Source organism: Limanda limanda, chromosome 2 (assembly GCF_963576545.1).
Source record: "Limanda limanda chromosome 2, fLimLim1.1, whole genome shotgun sequence".
NCBI lineage: Eukaryota > Metazoa > Chordata > Actinopteri > Pleuronectiformes > Pleuronectidae > Limanda > Limanda limanda.
Window position 1 is genome coordinate 20,133,918 of NC_083637.1, and position 19,341 is coordinate 20,153,258.

Consider the following 19,341-nt stretch of genomic DNA (forward strand, 5'->3'; position numbering starts at 1 on the left):
GCCGAGCCTAACACCTCACGTCTGGATAAATGATAGCTCCATTTTGTTCTCTTCAAAGCCTCCCCTCACCTTAGTAACCACCGATTATACTCCCGTAGCTGCAGGCTGAGGAGCTTCACTAGAGAGCCAGCAGCAAAGTCTGTGTGTGTGTGTGTGTGTGTGTGTGTGTGTGTGTGTGTGTGTGTGTGTGTGTGTGTGTGTGTGTGTGTGTGTGTGTGTGTGTGTGTGTGTGTGCGTGTGCGTGTGCGTGTGTGCGTGCCTGGGTGTGTGTGTGTGTGGGTGAGATAGCTCGAGCGAGAATTTTAATCAAGCTCAGTGTTAAATTCCAAAGTCCTTTAAACACGCCTGTGTGTGTCCGACAATGTGATTGACTGTGATGTTTGAGCGGCGTGGTTTAAGGAAAGGTGATTAATATGATGTTATATATAAATGAAAAAGTGGACGAACCACAGAAGGGACACAATTTGGTTTTGCAGTAATGCAGAATTGTCATTCATGCCATGTGGTCCTCCAAATTTGTCCATCCATCCATCCATCCATCCATAAAATGTTTCTTTAAGGGTCACAGAGGCACTGGAGACAATCCTAGCTGACAATGGTGTCAGAGGCAGGATACACACTGGACAGCGAATCACTGGGTTGACACACAGAGACAAACAACCATTCACATATATGGTAAATTTACAGTCTTCAGCCAACAAAACCCCAAATTACGTGTCTTTAGACTTTGGAAGGAAGCCGGAGAAAACACAGCCCCACCGGAGATCGAATGCACCACCATACCACCGCGAATTTACCAAAACGGTTTACTGTTTATTGTGATATTGACAAACCTGTTTTCTATTAAGTATAAAAGATGTACAAAGTGACAGTCTTTATTTGAGAGGGAGATTGTACTGTTGTGGTTTCACGTCACACTGACCCATTTCAAAGGCCAGTCATATCTGTCAGTGGGCATATTGTCTGCAGCTGAAGCTATCGATTTAGGAAACTGTCTAACAGGAAGACACTGCATCTCTCAGACATACTGATTTGATTAAAAGAAACACACCCTTCAAGGGCTTTGTGCGTTTTGTTTACATGAATAGAACATGTCTGTGTGTATATATACAGGTTAACCACAAGAGACCATGACTCTATAGTACAGTATAGCGAGGAGCGTATACGCTGCCACATCTAATTCAAATGTCATCTCCCAGTGAGGGATGATGGGTAGAAGAGGGAGGAGAGTATTAGGGGAGAGTATGAGCACGGGAGGGAGGAGGGAGGGAGGACTCAGGGGAGAGTCTGAAGGTGGTCAATAATTGTCTGATGCTAGATGTTAAGGGAAGGTAATTTATTAAAGAAATTGTTCACCTGCAAGCATCACTGTGAAGACGTATTCCTCAGTGCTGCAGGGAACAGATGGGTCAAAGAGATAAGTGAGTGACGGCTAGGCCAGAGATGAAGTGATACATCTCATTTTCTCTTTCTCTCTCTCTCTCGCTCTCTCTCTCTCTCTGGCAGCAAATGTCACACCAGGTGGATCTCTTTTGACTCAGTGGGATGCGGGTGGTCTGAATGAGCCTCACAGCCCCTTTGATGATTGCTGCACTCTGGTTATTCCATATTTTTTTTATGCTATGAAAAATAAATAGAGCCGTCAGCGTTGTTTTCATTATGAATGGCTGCTGGTCCGCTGCCCGAAGTTGATTTGAGAGAGCTCAGCCCACTGCAGCTCGAGAAGAACATCTGCAAATCCATCTTCTCGCTATTCCTTAAAGGATTGCAGGGGGATGATGGATCAAATAGCAGCCGACATTTGCATGAGGGGTACACCCTGGACATGTCATTAGTGACAGCAGGGCTTACGTATAGAAACAAACAACCATTCACACATATGGTCGAGAGTCACGACTCAACCAAACACAAATACACACCGTAGAGAGGATCTACACATTCCTTTCCCTCTTTACGTCTGCCTCTCTCATTCAGCTCTGTTTACACGTATAAATGCTTCCTAAAAAAACAAGCTCCCTCCCACTTTAACCTACAGCTGTTTTGCTCTCGTCGGTTCAGGCAGACCAGAGGCAACCAGCACACCACTGGTCTGGCACACAGGACTTTTCTTTCAAGTCAAATCAAGATAAAACTATGTGCTACACTGGGTCATCTGTTCAGAGCTGCGGCAGCACTGTGTCCAGATTTTTTCTAAAACGATTTTTAGCCTTTATTGGGACGTTCAAGGTCTCTTGTGGGACTTGCAGGTTGTGGTTGTTTCTGTGTTGCAGTTCTAATGTGTGAATTCAAAACTCAATCCTGTGGCATAAAAGTTGTAGCATTTACTTTTACTAGTCCACTTCCCATTCTAAAGCATCCTGTTTGTTTGGACTGTGGGGATGTGGGCCGCAGCTTTCTGCCTGAACCTGTCACAGTGACCAGCAGTAATTGAGCCACAGCAAGACCGGCTGCAGGACTCAGTCCCCAGAACCCTGAAACTGCACCGCCGCTGCTTCACAAAGAGTTGATCTCAGTACAAAGAACCCAGAACCCAGAACTGCCGTTGCCATAAATGTGGCCATTGTGACAAACACGTTTTTGCTGTGAGCACCAACGTCTGAGTCTCAGCTATTGGGGCGGGGGTTGCACATCACATCTCAGATTCCGATTAGCTATCTAAAATCACAGGTCTGCAACATACAGACCTGTTTGGTTCTCAACAGCAGTCTAGTGGGCCTCTCTGTCTAAAGTGGGCTTTGAACATGATCTGCCCCTGCCAGTCCCCTTGCCTCTGCCAGGTCAGGGTCACACTGCCAAGCTGTTCATTAACAGCGGCTGGTTGGCGTCCTCCTCGCTAATTAGGCTGGGTTGAAGAGTCTGGCTAATTAGTTAACACGACTGGGCTGACCCCCCTGTGCTTCTGTTTTCATCGCTATCTCCTGGTGGCCTCCAGTCATTTGATCAGCCCTCTGCCCCGTGTTTGTTTGGGATCATTGACTTCACATGTGCCTGGGATTAACTATGGGATACAAATGGTAAAATATATTTACTATGGGATACAAATGGTAAAATACAAATACAGTTAGAGGGAAATCTCCTGGAAAATGTCTGATAAATGAAAAGGATCATCATATAAAAGAAGAATATTGGCAAATATCATTCAGTCGTTGTGTGGGCAATTCGGTCTTTCTTTGATGACTTATAACAAAAAAGATGAATCTACTGTACCTGCCAGTCAAACGTGAGCATTTCCACATTTTAACAGAGAAGTCGAATGATGTAGAGATAATAACATTTTAGAGTACAAATTGTCAAACAAGTGGTCCAGCTGTTGCTTTCTCAGAAGTGGAGGATTCTGCTCTGCTGCCTGAAGAAAATCCTCAGAGATTTTCTGTTTCTTCCTTTCCTCACTAATTGATACACAATGGGAATCAGTGTTTTTTCCTGTCACCTGTCATGGAAATGCATGTTTTTCTTTTTTTCTTTTTTTTTTTTTTTAGCATCATGTCAGTTAGAAATACATTTGCTTCTTGTTTGTCCTTTCCAGATTCATAGAGCTCAGTGAGATCTGCTCTGTTAATTGTCTTGGCTCTCAATCCAGCTGTCACCATCCTTTATTTGTACTGACAATAAACTTTACTCTAAGAATGACAGATTCTCCTCTATTTATGCGAAAGTACTCATCATGTCAATGCATGTGACATCTGGACAATTCCATTGGCTCCTCATTACCAGTCGCTAAAGGGCAACCTCCGTGCTACATCATCCAGTCAACATGTAACACCCCCTAGCTTTGTTTTGCCGCTACAGCCTCCCTGTGTTGAGCCCAGTGATTGAGTTCATCGTTGCTTTCGGCATTACACTCTGCTTCCCCTGCTGCTCTGTCAGGGCAGCGCCACCCAGTCTGCCTTGAATCTCCCATTAAGACCTAATTAGGCTGTAATAGAGGATAGAAGCCACAGGGGTAAACCCTTCCATCCCACTGCGCGCTGAAAAAGGATGTGTTAATGGACAACCTTGTGTTCCCAGTGACGTCGAGTCAGCTACACTCATTAACAGGTTTCACTTTCTGCACACAACAACTCGCTCAGGTGAATCGTTAAAAGGCAACTTGCAAATCAGTCAGAGGCAAACAGTTCACACCTGTTGGGTTGGATGTTCATATTCAGTCATTCATTCGTCAGGAGATCTTTGTGACTGTAATGATTGTTGATTCATACACTAAGTGAGGCAATTACACAGGTCTGAGTTTTGCTCCAGGAATGGCAGAGTTAATCCGTTGGTTGGTCCAACAGTCAAGTCCAGACAGAAATATACCAACAATTATTAGATGGCGTACCACGATATTTGGTGCAGATATTCATATTCCTCAGAGGTAGAATCTTTGTAAACATTGTGATGCCCTGACTCATATATTCCATGTGGGAAATTAACTCCTTGGATCCAATGAGGTTCAGGTTTCTAGCTTTGACGGAATTGTTTCAACAACTGTGTATTTACATTAAATCTGTAAATATATTTATATCATTATCAGGATGCGTATTAACGACTCATAGTGATCCCTGATCCTTCAATCTGTGTCGTCAAAATTTGGATTAGTCCATTGTTTTAGGTTATGGCCAGCAGCAACTTGGCAACTTGGGTTTTCACAGATTGTCCAAATTCAGACTGGCTAGGTTTAAAAAGAAACAGCACCCCAAGGTTCTGCAGTTGCATCTAGGGACCTAAAAATGTACATTTGTTTTTTTTTTCTTTAGTTTTATCATGTGAATTTTTTCTGATATTCTGATTAGTTCGACTCCAATTGAACACACAGTTCATCTTGTCACTTTAAAGCATTGCTGTGGCTGCAGACTCAGTGTTCTTTAACTGTTGTTCAGAAAAATAAGCATTTGAAGACATGATTTTAAGCGCCGTTAATATGGGATGATTTTTGTTCTTTGTGACATTTAAATATTAAAAAAAGAATCAATACAGCATCTATGTAAATGGTTGTAGACACAGCATAAGATGGAGCTACCGATTCCAGAGGGTTTTCTTGATCCAAAGCAGTAGTTGACCCCCTCTTGGCTTCAGTCAGACACACATGTATTTTACCGACACCTACCACGATCATCTCTGTTGCCCTGTTGTCATTCTGTCCTTTTTTACTGTGATTATTTTACATTATCGGTGAACATTCAAGCCGTGTTTCTTCCATCAAAAGCCGATGTGACGTCTGGTAAAAATACATGATTCATCAGCAGCTGAATGTGGGTCTTAGTTGCATCACTCATTCATGTAGATGGAGGGAACAAAGCGGGAGGGGAGGGGGGATAACAAGATGATAATCCTACAGGTTCAGCTGTGTGTGGGTGGACTTGAGTAAGTGCAGCTGGCTCTCCCTCTCTCGCTCTTCCTCCACTGTCTGTCTACCTCTCTCGTTTTCGTGTCTGTCCTTGAATAACACCCTGACTGCTGGCCTGTACACAGTGGGGTCAGGGCTTTTAATTGAATGTTTAGATGGATGTAATTTGCTTTATTTTTGCAAGAAAACATACAATTAACACAATTTCTTTTCAAACTATTTGTATTAAAATTAATGGGACACATCTGATAACAATAATGACTGTATTAATATTGCACTTTTCCACACAACTTACAAAGAGCTTTACAACAAGAGAACAAATGGTAAAAGTACAAAGTGCTACAATCCAACAAATATGCAGAAAAAGTTTTTAGCCGAGACCTAAAAGAATGCATCTAATGTGTGTTTCTACCTATATACAGTCTATGGTTTATACACAATGTAACGTTGGATGACTCTTAAGATTGCATCTCATTCAACGGAGTGGGAAAATGGTCTCAGACTTTTGGGCCGTGCCGTATTCAAAGTTATCTGCAGCAGCCGAATCCCAACATGTCTTTAGTTTGAGATGACAGCGGATTTATCACAAACGCGATCAGACAAAGGCGGCATTTGTCTTTGTCCTGTAAAGGTGCTGTTGGTCTCTGCAGGCTGACGCACAGATTGGAAGCCAGATCTCAGGAGCCTCTGTTGCATTAGTCCTGGGGCTGGTGTTAATCACAGTGAAATGGCAAACAGCAGCATTGATCACTGCGGCGCCGCATGGTGAGATACTGTCAGCTCTTACTGAGATATAAGACGCGCCGCTCCCCTTTATTGATGATTTATTTCTACTGGGTCAGTTGAGCTCTTTTCATCCATTTCACATCTGAGACTTCCTCAAGATACTTGGAAAAAGAAAAATATACTAAAACAGGAAAGATTCTGTCTCTCTTTACTGTTTCCAGGAAATACAGAGACACATTTGTTCTTTCAACTAAATGTAGGGAAAAAAGAAAAAGAAAGAACGGACTAGTCTGGAAAATGTTCTTATTGCATATTCTTATTGCATATTCACTGAAAGGGATGATTCTAAATCTGCGAGGGATTTACAGTTCAGCACAGTTTGTAATTGATCAGGAAAGCACTTTGAACAGGTTCTTGGAAAAGTGTCAGCCCTCCACTTCTCCCTCCAGCGGAGTATATTCTCCTCAAGCCCCTGTTAGAGTGGACAAAATGAATGAATGGCTGTGACAGGTACCATTCACTGTTATGTAATGAAAGTGCTGCAGTGGTATTTTAATTTATCTTTACGACACCACTTACATTCAAATAATAAATCCAAACCTCATGCGTGCTGTGCATCATACTGTATGTCTTCTCTGTTTTGCATCTACAACTCTTCACAGTAAAGGAAAGAGGGTGGCACCTGCTTGTTCAACACATCATATGAAAGCAAATGCCCTCAGGCTTTACTCAACACTTACACATCTTTACTTAAGGTAGATCTGGCACACAGAGCCATTTGTTTAATTTAATATCATATTATATTCATCTGTAAATGTGCTGGATGAAATGGACCCAGCTCATGAATTTTACATTACCATTCTGGTACTGAAAGGAATTGTTTGTTCAAATGCAGAACAGGGTAATTCCAGAGGTGGCACAGTGTGTTTTTTCCAGTTAGAGTCCCACTCCTGGTTCAGCTAAATCCACTGAACCCCCCCTGAATGTGTTAACACCGGTTTGTCGTTCTCAGCTCCTCTGTCGTAGCTTAGTGGAATATTTGACCTGTTGATCTCTGTCTGCTCTGACTGTAAATACAGATTCCCCTTCACGCATAGTATTGCCTTACTTGAGTATCCAAACCTATAATTGATGCTGCCTCAGTGAGTGGTGACTAGGGTAACAGAAAAGATGGGTGCTGCGTTTATTAGGAGGGGGAGAAAGAATCCAACTATGCAAATACCAGGCCTGTGTTAAGGAAAGACAAATGTAAATGAAGCACAATAGACGGCTTGTTTTATTATTGCTGTCTTAGAAGGCCGCATGATAATGAGTTATACTGTGTATATCATCAAGGAGTGCCAAGTGTGTTAATGTTTAAAATGGTGAGATAGGAACATACAACAATAGATCATCTGCATATATACACACAGGTGGTAAAAACTCTATATAATCTTCAAATATATATTGAAATTATGAACAAATCTGGTATTATTCAAAATAACAATTAAATTGAATTAAAAAATTGGATTAATTTTGATTTAATTTTGATTCGGGTTTAGGAGTTTTAGGGTTTCTTGGAAGTACTTTATGAGTTCATGCAGGACTGATATATGACCCTGTTTCCCTTTTGTTTGGAGAATATTGTAGTTGTGGAATAGAAAATGGAGCGGGTTGTCCACACACCAGATGTTTCGAGATTCGATCCCTGGCTCCTCCAGTCCAAATGGTGGCTGTTCCCTCGATATGTGAACAATGTGTAATATAAAAAGTGCTGAATTGGTGAATGTAAGCTTTTTAAAGTGCTTTATAAATGCAGACCACTTACCCAGAATAACCTTTCCTTACAGGACTGGCAAATTGTGTCAATTATGTTCCTGCACTTTGCCTTGTATGTAGGAAAATAGTCACATCATTCAGATTTCACATTATTATCTTTACAAAGATGCGATTTTGCAACCAAAAACTCCTCTGCTGTGCAGTCTTATACAAACTCAGTAGTATTATACTTAGACTCTGATTATTTTAATGTTTAATCTAGTGTAATATTTATATACCCAACCTGGAGCAATGAACTAGGATAATAGGCTAATGATGAAAGGAAATCTTTTATAGATTTAATGACTGTTCACACTCATTAACTGTACAGCTATAAGAAGGATGATGCATGAGGCAGGTCTTAATTTTTTTAATAACATAGAATATTTAATTGCGTTGATTCCTCAAGACTCTCATGTCTGTAAGTGTGCAATAACCCTGTAATATGGCTTCATAATGTATAATGTAATTGCAAGAGTGTATCTCTTTGGTGCTTTTCAATTCATTGTAATGTTATGTTACATAATGCCCACGTGGTCGAGCAGGATGGAGAGACAACCCAAAAAACAAGGGCTTAATGAAAAAGGCTGATAGAGATTGATCATTGCTCCTTCAAGTGATAAAAGGAAAGAAGTATCACTAATTAGGAATTAAACCTTAACCCGGCCTGAAGTGATTGCATTCGATGGGTTTCGAATTGTCTCCGAGTGACGTTGATTATGTCGACACGTGATCTCTCTGATGATTTCAACTTTCATTTGTCTTTCAGAAACGTGTGTGTGAGGGATTTAAGCGATGCCGTCTAATCGATTGAGGCCAGGTTTCGAGGATAGATCATTTGAAATTCTGGATTTAAGCCAAAAAAACTTTAAACATCCAACAGTTTCCTCTTACTGAGATCACATTACTTAAGATACGCAATTTTCTTCCTTTTCAAGATTCAAGAGAACTTTACTATCAGCCTAGCCTGGGTTCATATCTTGTTTCCTCTGCAGTCATTAGTGCTACAATGAAGATTTAAGCAGTGCAAATCGACAGAGACAAAAACAGGCTCTGTAGAGAAGAGAGCTCATAAAAAATGCCTGAAGCCAAAGCTCCTTTTTTAAACCACATTTCTTCCTCATTAAGCCACAGACAGATTTTCAAAGGTGATTGTTATCGTTGCAGTGCAATTTCCTATTCTGAATCAATACACTGTAATAAACCTGTGTTTTTAATTCAAGAAGATTTGTTCTCACAGCTTTATCGAACAGCGGTGATTGGCTCTTCACATTCCTTCAGGTCTTTTTCATCCCTCTTTTCCTTTTCTCTCTCCAGGATCCCAGAACGAAACACAAGTTTAAGATCCACACCTATGGGAGCCCCACCTTCTGTGACCACTGTGGCTCCCTGCTCTATGGCCTCATCCACCAGGGCATGAAATGTGACAGTGAGTAATCAGATTTCATCTCTGTAGCATTTCCCCCTAGTTTGTAAGAAACAAGCCTCATTTAAGATTAAATAGTGCTTGTATTGAACAGCAACATGTGAATATTCAGAATCTGCTTTCATACGCAGACAGCTTTTAATGTCGTCTGGACACAAGACACCTACAAAAGTATCGCTGTTTGGAGAAATGTTTGACTCGTGTCAGAAAGATATCCACTGTCACCGGACGCCCCAAAATATTGACCGTTGCCTCCTAGAGGTCAATTCGTCATCAAATGATGGGCCGATGGGCTCCAAGATTCATTTATATCTAAAGATGATATCTGTCAGATAATATTTAATATTTAGTCTCAACTGTTTTGCTTTATCAGCAGTATAAATGGCCGTTTAGATTGTAATTAGTGCCTGAGCACCGATGGTGGAAGGCCCTATTGAATTTGAAAGAATTTTTCGCAGATTGATGCACAAATAGAAAAAAAGAGGAAAATTAATCCTACACTGACTACAGGTCATTGTCCTGTTTTGCTCTGTAAAACACAGACACTTTTAGTTTCCCTCGTCTTTGACTTTCACTCATTAAAATCACACCTTGCCTATTTTCAGTGTGCTATGTTGCGATCAAAGCCGTACAGAGACTTCATTAATATCCCTCCGTCACTCCTCTTGGCTTTAATCGTGTGTTTGGCGAAATTAAAGTCTGAATGCCCTAACGAGCTCCTTAATGCATTATCCACCACCTACTGCAGACCACCAGTTATGCCTAATGATTCCTCCGGGGTGAACATAAAAAGAGATGTGGAGCGGGGAAATTATTTTGGCAGATCAATTGAACCTCTAATCACGGCGCGGTCGGATTGCACAGCAGCATCCACTTGTCACAGTGAGGCACAAAAAAGTATTTGTTGAAGTGGAGTCGTGAGGTAGCAGCGGATCCCCTTTTTGAATAATTTTTTCACCTGGTGGCGTCATTACATAACCACTGGAAACCGTCCTCAGTGCATGACAGGGCGGCTCAGCTGGCAGACACACATGCCTGGTATGCATGATATCACTGAGCTGAATCTGGGTCATAACCCTGCTCTCTCATCCAGCTTTCAGTCAAAATAACAAGCCTTAAATATTGTGAAAAACACGTATGATACACAAAATGAAATTGAAATATGTCCTTATATAGGTACAGTAAATCTAGAGGATTTTTGAAAGCAGCTTACTGTATTAGAGCATGAGGCCATGAGAGGATGTGTTCATGCACAAATTGCTTTTATGAGATGATATTTAATCAATAAAGGACATTTTGTCAGAATTGTTGCTTTTATAAACAGGAAGAGTGTTTGGAGAGCTCAAACCTATACCATAGGTTACTGCCCTAGCTAACCACCCCCTAATCCAGATCCACACCTAGATATTATGAATTCTTCCCTGACCCGTACTGCCTCCTTCCACCAAGTCTAGTCATAATCTGTCGTTTAAGAGGAGTGAATACCTATGCCAAGGCCCAACAGTCCCTTTAAATTCAAAGGGTTAGGGTTAGGGTTAGGGTTAGGGTTAGGGTTAGGGGTGCACCAAACTACACACACTCATAAAGACCAGTCCCCTAAATAAGCATCCTCCCACCAGGTTTTATGATAGTCCGTCCAGTAGTTTTTGCCTAATGCTGCAGACTAACATGCAAAATACCAAACACAGATGAAAGCATAACCTCATGGTGGTGGTAATTAAACTCACAAACACATGTGGCTGTTATAATAATGTGTCAATAAATCAGTTGAGGTGTGTTCATGAGGAACAATTACAGAATCAGTATGTGAGCCAGTGCAAAGAAAGCCCTGATCCAGTGTGTTTGGTTGAATAAAATCCCGTTATCTGACCAAACTTCGTCTTGATTTCTTCTTATCTCCCTCCAGCCTGTGACATGAACGTTCATAACACGTGTGTTATGAACGTGCCCAGCATGTGTGGAACGGACCACACCGAGAGGAGGGGCCGTCTTTTCCTCAAGTGCGAGGTCACCGTGGATAAGCTGCAGGTCACAGGTAGGCCTCACCCTTTGGTTTCAGTGGAAACATGTGCTTGTGTGAGTGCTTGTGTGTGTGTAGATTATTATATAATATTATTATATTGTTCTGTTCCGATTATGAGCCTATGCCAGCTTTACTCGTCTTGCCTCTGAACCCTGGCTGTGTAATATCACACATTCAAATTCAGACGGTCGCTCTCTCTCCCCTGCTGCCACCAACCTGAATTAGACTGCCTTAGCTGGGCCCACTTGTGATGCAGTGAACCCTGCTGCTGACTGCACGGCCGGCCTTGTGGCTGTCAGTACGTATCAAAGGCTTTAGTTCCTTTTCCTGCACGGATCGATGGAGCCTCTCCTGCTAAACGCTCTCCTGTTAGAAACAATTCACGGTTAGACACACTTGAAGGCAGTCCCGATCCAAACATGTATTCCTGCAGAGGTGTGTGGTTCTGCTGCGTGGGCCTTGTGTTGTTACTCTTTTTAAACAGTCACGATTTGCGCTGAGTTTGCTGGAGTTTCTTATGCAACTGAGCTGTCTCTGCAAAGCTAATAGAAAACTGGGTGTATGGAATTAATTCCTCATCAGAATAACATGAAACCAGGGTCCCAGTGTTCTGCTGGTGAACAGGGTCGTGGCTGTACAAGCGTCTGTCTTACCATCGTTCATTAGAGGGATATTCTACGTGATCAATTCACCCGATAATCTATTCGCTTTAATTACTGAGAAACCTGGTCTTTGCCTATCGAGCTCTGGACAAGATGTAATGAGATACTTATGATCTGCTTTTACTTCCTGGTGATGTGATACTGCAGAGACTATTCAGATCAGATGAAAAATCCTCTTTCATTTGGTGGACCATCAAAAAAAGAGTAATCTCCGTCTAATCTATACTATAATCTCAAATTTTGGTTGAATTAATTCTCCCAAACACATTTAAAAAATTGAGTTTCCTGACCCCCAAGACCAAGGTCATCCCTGGCCCTTAAACATACTTAAGTATATGTCATGGATAGAGATTCATGTCTGTGTGAAAAGTCTCTATACGACACAAATTCTTAGCATGTGAAATGTCAGCTCAGTGTCAAATGCGGGTCATGATCTGCTCCTCCCAAATAGTGCTTTTCATTCATGTGCTTTTAGTTTACTCGTCTTTTACGCTTATTCATCATTTACATGCCTTGGCAATACATCCTATCAGAAGCAGATTTAAACGTTGTTTCATAATTCGCAAGTCATTATTGTTGACTTCGCAGCCTGTGTCGGTTAATCCTCCCAGGGTGAAATAATGGCGGACCAGCTGCCGTTGTTAAACTGAGATAATTTCATGCAAAATCTATCAGAGCCCCCGGCTGGATTCTCCTGTGAGTGAAAAGTGTTAAACATGAAGCCAGGACTTCAAAGAGTATTGGTTTGTCCTATTAGTTTCTGATTGAAACAGTGTGGTACAGAAGTGTGTTTCAGTGTAAGATCCCCTTTTACCTTGTGTTTCGAGGCATGCTGTAAATCCCCTGGCAGTAATGATGATCCGCTGGAACAATAGTGACGGCAGGGAGCCAGCAACAGGCGCACGTAATCATTTAATTAGCTGGATAACAGGGGTTCAGTGCATCTTAGCACCCTGGCACTGAACTTCACCGACTTACTCGCTCATCAAGTGATTGCTACAGAGGAGCAGAGTGAGTGTGGTCAGGAAAGTGGGGAAGCATCTCTACTCATTGTTTCACAACGACCTTGTTTGATCCGGACCTTCTGCCTTTTCAGGCTACATCCGTACAACTGGGGTTTCTAAGACGATGACTTTGGCGAATCTGAAAAAGCATGTCATGTGACCATTACTGGAATAGTAGCTCGTCTCCTAAGCATGTAAGCGGTTGTGTCATTGGAAAATACAGAATTTAACAGCACAACAGCTGTTAGCAAAGGCCACAGGGTCAGCAACACTTGTTTGATTGATTATCCATGTTGAGTTCTACACTGGTAGCCGAGGCTCATGCTGGTTGTCCTCTTCCAAACGGGAAACCTGACGAATCAGTGAAGATTTTGTCTTGACTGGAAAGACCTAATCAGAAAGCAGTTGTCAGTGTCCTCGTCATTGTATCCAAACAACTTCAATGTGACAAAGACATTAACATTGGTCCAGAACTTAGTCTGGACCATCAAGCTGATTGTTATTGTTAGAGTTATTTATTCTTGCTGTTAGCTACTATTTAAAAGATTAGGTCATATGATAGAAAATATTGGTACTTCTGGTTACACAGCGTACTGATTATTACCGATAATGTGTAATATCATGCACGGTCTTGCCAGATATCCAGCTTTCACCTTTAGCAAGATGTTTTTTCCTCTGCTGGTTGTATAATGTTTCTATCACAAAAATACACTCACACATACTGCTCAAATTCTCTAAAGAAACATGACATTTTTAGTCGTTTTTAATATGCTGTAACAGTTTATTACAAGGTAACATCTAGAATGTCTTTTTAGTCAAGTGTGGAAATACATAAATGGAGACCACAGTTTAAACAGAGGCACAGATATTTATTGAAGAATTGTGACTTTGTGTTTCCCTCGCTCTCTCTCTGGTGAAATACCCTCATGTGTTCATCGCTCACAGGCTGCTCATCTGCAGCTGATGCAGTCAATAGTTTCTCCCTGTGTGATGGGAGCTGAATTTCAGCTGCCTCCATTACCATTGCGTGTCTCCACTGCTGTCAACTCATGACAATGATGTGCATGTACAGTACTTGTGAACAACACATGCATATTTCACAGCTGTACATGCACAAGTACACGTGGATGTGTGTGTGTCTTTGTGAGCACCACAGATGGTAAACTTCCATTATCACCTGCAGTAGTGCTGGGAGTGGAAAGCCACAGCCTGCTGTCATACGTAGCAGCATGTTCCTGATGTGGACACAGCAAGCATGTCATCATTTGCATGTGTTTTCTTTTGTGTGTGTTTGTGTGTGTGTGTGTGTGTGTGTGTGTGCATGCGTGTATGTGTAGGTGTGTGTATAGAGCTGCTGTATCAGCCCACTCAGGCCAGATTGCATCACAGATTATATTTGCTGCTGCAGACGCCTTGCAGACAGCCTGCCAAACAGAATTGTGTTACATGGTGAAGAGTTAAGCGATCAGGAGGAAACAACATCATTTTCACAGGGATCAGTGCACAGACACAAGTGTGATCCGTCAATTAGGGTGTGTGTGTGTGTGTGTGCGGCTTCACTGTGTATTTAAACAAGCATTATATGAAAATAATGTGTATACACCAGGGCTAAGCTTGATGTAAACTGATGAATGCTGAATGCTCAAATCCACCATGTCTTGCTTTTGTCACAATGTAACTTTTGACTGTTACTGAGTAATGTGCAAGTAATCTGATTACTTTTCTTATTGTAAAGTAAAGGAAAATGTGTGGAAACAAATCTGTAGTGCTGACGATGAAAAAACATCTTTATGAAAGAACACCTGCTTGATATCCCAATATCCTGTCAGGATTTTGTTTTTACTCTCTATGTTTCAAGCAAAGCAGTTTGGATGAGGAGAGCTGGTCTTCTTCCAAAAAGCATCATCCCTCTAGTTTGGATCTGGACCTACATTTTTTCATTATCTTAAGTACAACACTATTTGCTTTTCAAAACCGTTATAATGAGCGATAGTTCTCCTTTGTCTCTCAACCCTCTCTCTTGTAGACCAGCCTTCAAGCCAACTAAGCCACTACAAATTGAAAATGCACCCACACATAGTATTGTTGTATTATTGTGCATTTTGACAGACTTGTTTGCACAAATCGAAAAAAAATGCATTAACATATGAATAAACATTGAATGTCCAGGATATGCAAAGTGTAATATAATTCAAGAGAAATGATTTAGTGATTGCAAAACAATCCCACAATGAATCCAGAGGCTACTCAGCTTTGAGTGAAGAGTTACTCCCACTCTGTTTGGCGAGTCACAATTTGGCCCAGGGTCAACGACCATGCTGAACTGAGCCCACATACAAATCCCAGTCAGACCATCAGGGACAGACGAGCAGACTTTCTGGCAACAGACGCTTGCAGTGGTGAAATTATTACCCAGAAACACTGAGGGAGAGTTCTACACTTTCCAGAAGCAGGACTTGTGAGAATGTGTGTTTGCTGAAGGCGAAACAAACAAGTCCTGTGTCCGTGGCGAGGGAGGGGACGTAGCCCACCATCCTTGTCCTCCGCCTCTTACTGCTGCTCACACACAGCTCCCCTCTGTGTCTGTTGGTGCTGAGGAAGCCTCCCTCCTGTTTGTCTCAGCAACAACATTGTTCAATGACTCTTTTGAGTACAAACAGCTGATTAGGAGGAGCGGGCCACCTCTCCACGTTCTTTAATCTATACTTTCCTCCATCACTGTGTGTGGCTGGTTGTGCAGCCATATGCCTGCACCATCCCTGCACGCGGGTCCTTTGGGAGTGTGTGTGAGGGACAGTGGTAATAATTACATTTCTGTTCCGCTCCCTCGTCGACTCACCCAGTTCTGCAGAAAAGCCTCATTTAGCAAGTCCTCTGCTCTCACGTCCCTCCTCTCCTATTATTTCTGCTTTAACCTTTTAGTTCGATTTTTTCTCCTCCTCTTGCCTCCTTGTCCAAATGTTCCCCTCTGCCTTCTCATACCTTAATGCCGCTCTGTGTTTTTACACGTAGGTGCAGTGTAGGTGTGTGTAGATCGGATTTGTGCTTGGATTAGATATACCCTGGACTTGGGCGGATCAGGGAAACCAGTTTTAACCGTTGAACCTTTTGGAGGTGTAGTGACTCTTTCCGGCTGTTGGAGCTGCAGCAGCGATCTGGGTCTATTCTGCTGCGGCCTTTGATGAATTCTTATTACTGCGTAACCCGACAAGTGTTAGAAACGTAAAATCTGAAAGACGTTTTGACAGCACAACTGTACACAGGGTGAAAAGTGAACTAGTAATGGTAGAATATTGTGCATGTAAAAGAGAGGAGAGCAGAATGAGCGGCAATCACAGCTTCCGTGTTTCTGAAATGTTCAAAGGTTGTATTAAAAAAATAAATATCTTCAACATTAATTTTTCTAATTCCAATACACTTTCTGCAATATACAGTCATACAAATTCACCAGACTGAATGAATGAAACCCCAGGGTCCTCCCACTGTCTAGACACAGCAGCTTAGGTTAATTGGAGACACTACATTTAAATATTTGTTTATTGTTCTAGGATGTATCCTTCCTCTCACCTTATGTGAGCTGGGATCGGTCCCACCCCCCATGCAGCCAGGTTGTACCTCTCAATACTGAATAGGAAACTAATCTGTTCTGTACATATTTATAAAACAAACATGTGCACGGCCTGTTTTGCCTTTGAACCAGAGATGAACGTAGAGGAATGTTGGTTTGTTTTGTGTGCGGTGACTGCATTAGTGGGCAGTTAGCCGAGAGAGAGGGTGTGTGTCTGTTTGCCCTGTATATTTGTGTATGCACTGTATGTTTTCATGTAGTTGCATATGGACACAAATGTCTTGAACCAGCAGACTTGTTGTACAGGACAGAACATCCTTCTTCCTGGTTAATCAGATTCAACATGACTTATGTTTGTTATACCCGCAAAGGAGGTTATGTATGTTTCACCCCTGTCCACTTGTCTGTTTGTTTGTTAGGCAAAATTACGCATAAAGCTACTGAACAGATTACCATGAAACTTGGCGGAAAGATCCATTTAAATTTTCTGCAGATGTGGCTCAGGGGAGCGTTCCAAGAATTCCTTTCACTGACTGATATTTATGAATTTAAAGAGACTCTGGGGCCTGAGCGGTGGTATGCGCTCTGGTGAATATATTCAAAATTCCTGTTTTCTGTGCTGCGTGCTGATCTCCACAGTCACTATGTCCCTTCATGTAACCAGTAAGGCATTCAAACAAAGAATATATCCTGCCTGTAAGGAGGACTTGCTGGAAAGCAGAGTTGGTGTCGGACCAAGGCTGGAAGCTGCCTGCGGGCTGCTCATTGGTGATCACTGCCCGGTGATCTGAATGACACAGTCTCTATGCCACTGCTTCCCCTCGCCAGCCTTTTCTCGCACTAATTTCCATGCAGCATCTGAGTCATCGTGCGGAGAAGCTAACGGTCTGTTGCCAAGAGAAATTCTTACTTAAATTCATACATTTTTCCATTTAATCGATTAAGACTGAGCAGCTGACAGCTCTTGTGGTGGCAGCGATGCCAGCGCTTCTCCACTGCAGGATGTTGGCCACAGCTAAATCAGTGACATCAGAATAGAACTGTAATTATTTTCAATATTAAAAATAATTATCATACATAGCGAAGAAGATATAAATCCAATTATGGTACTAATCTGCCTTTGAGCTGATGTAATATTACAATAGCAGACAGTCGTGCTGGCCAACATTTAAGTAGTGTGCTTTCAGAGAAGAGAGAGTGGAGAGTGAAACTGGTGGGTTCAGGTTTATAGTTAGTGTATACACAGGGAGGTGAAGAACAAACATGGCTGACCTCCTTTTTGAGGTATAGGGTCACCTAGTGTGAGCTGAAGACTGGCTCTCTGTCTGTGTACTGTGGCTTGGCTCACAGTTACACTGCACAATCTATCAGATATGATCATGAAACACACTTAACCCAGTTTGACAGGAAACACAGACCATGAAGGAGTAAACTGGTAAATAGCTGAAATTGGTTCATTGAAGATCACACTGGCTTGAATATGAAAATTTGATTGAAAAACCTCATGTTCTACATTTTCAAGGTAACTTTTAATTATTCACACTCTAGTTCATATTTAGACATTTATTTGCTTTCGTCACTAACCGAGACTAAAATGCACTAGAATAAGGATAACTTACATGTAGCTAGATAACATGGCAGAGGTTTATTCTCTTATCGGCTAAATGTGTTAATAGTTTTGGGACCCTAATAGTCCTTATTATTTATTGTACTTGACATCAGGTATTAGATTTATTTCATTATGGTCTTAAAAAGTCTTAGATTTACCACAAAGAAACCTGCAGAAACCCTGTGTTTGGCATTATGACATAACACATCTTGGTTTGAACCCAGTTAGTCTCCATCATGATATCTGCAGATTTTCTCCTGCTTTCAGTGTCTGTCATAGATCAGCTGAACTTGTGTGGTTTCTGCCACCAGACTCCCAGAAGTCATACCATTGGAATTTGCAGTCTGTCGTCACTGCCCCGCCTTCGGCTCCCTCCTCTCAGCATGTTGCAGGAGCCCTTGATGCCATTTTAGCATATGCCTCTGCTTTTCATCGCCTAATTTTTTATGAACCCTTACATGTCTGCATCTTACATGTGACTGTTTCCTCTCTGCAAACTGGAGTGAGTCTTCATAGAACAGTTTGCCACCTGGGGGCTCAGGATAACAGGATGAAATCAGAAAGCTCAGTTAAACTCAGCTGCATCAGAAACTGGATCACACAAAGCTGCTAGGTCTTAGGACGACACATGTCTGTAATTGTGGATGCTTGTTCCTCTTGGCTCAGATTTCCTACACTAATTGTTTTATCTGGTTCTTATTATCACAGGGACTTGGTCAGTTTTATTTGGAGCACAGTCGGATAAAACAAAGTTCAACAAGTAGGTTTTTTTGGAGAAGCCGCACCATGTTTGCTTTTCTTGCTGCTGCTAATGAAATGCAAACCAAGGATAGTTGTGATGACCCGTATCCAGGCAACTATTCAAAGCCCCCCTTCACGCACACACACACACGCACACACACACACACACAAACATACACACACACACACACTGAAACACACACACACACACACACACACTCACACGCACACACACACACACACACACAAACACCCTTGAGTGTTACTCTCTGTTTGCACCAGTACACACAGAACACTTAAAATGAACTGTTCAACCAAAACAGTACAAAAACATTATTCCTGTTCAAAGATTAAAAAATATATTATATATTATTACATTCAACACCACAGATAAATCTGACTGTCAACTGTTGTCTTTGCAAAAGAGCTCCCACGACTACTACTACTGCTTCACACACA

General features: G+C 41.9%; 1 protein-coding gene across 1 annotated transcript in view; it reads left to right on the plus strand.

The window, feature by feature from the left end:
• The window catches only part of LOC133019933 (protein kinase C alpha type-like), a 132,299-nt gene that overhangs the window by 64,905 nt on the left and 48,053 nt on the right, over nucleotides 1-19,341 (plus strand). The window contains exons 4-5 of the mRNA XM_061086528.1: nucleotides 9,167-9,278; nucleotides 11,182-11,310. Coding sequence (XP_060942511.1) covers nucleotides 9,167-9,278; nucleotides 11,182-11,310 — 241 coding nt within the window. The remainder of the gene's footprint in view (nucleotides 1-9,166; nucleotides 9,279-11,181; nucleotides 11,311-19,341) is intronic.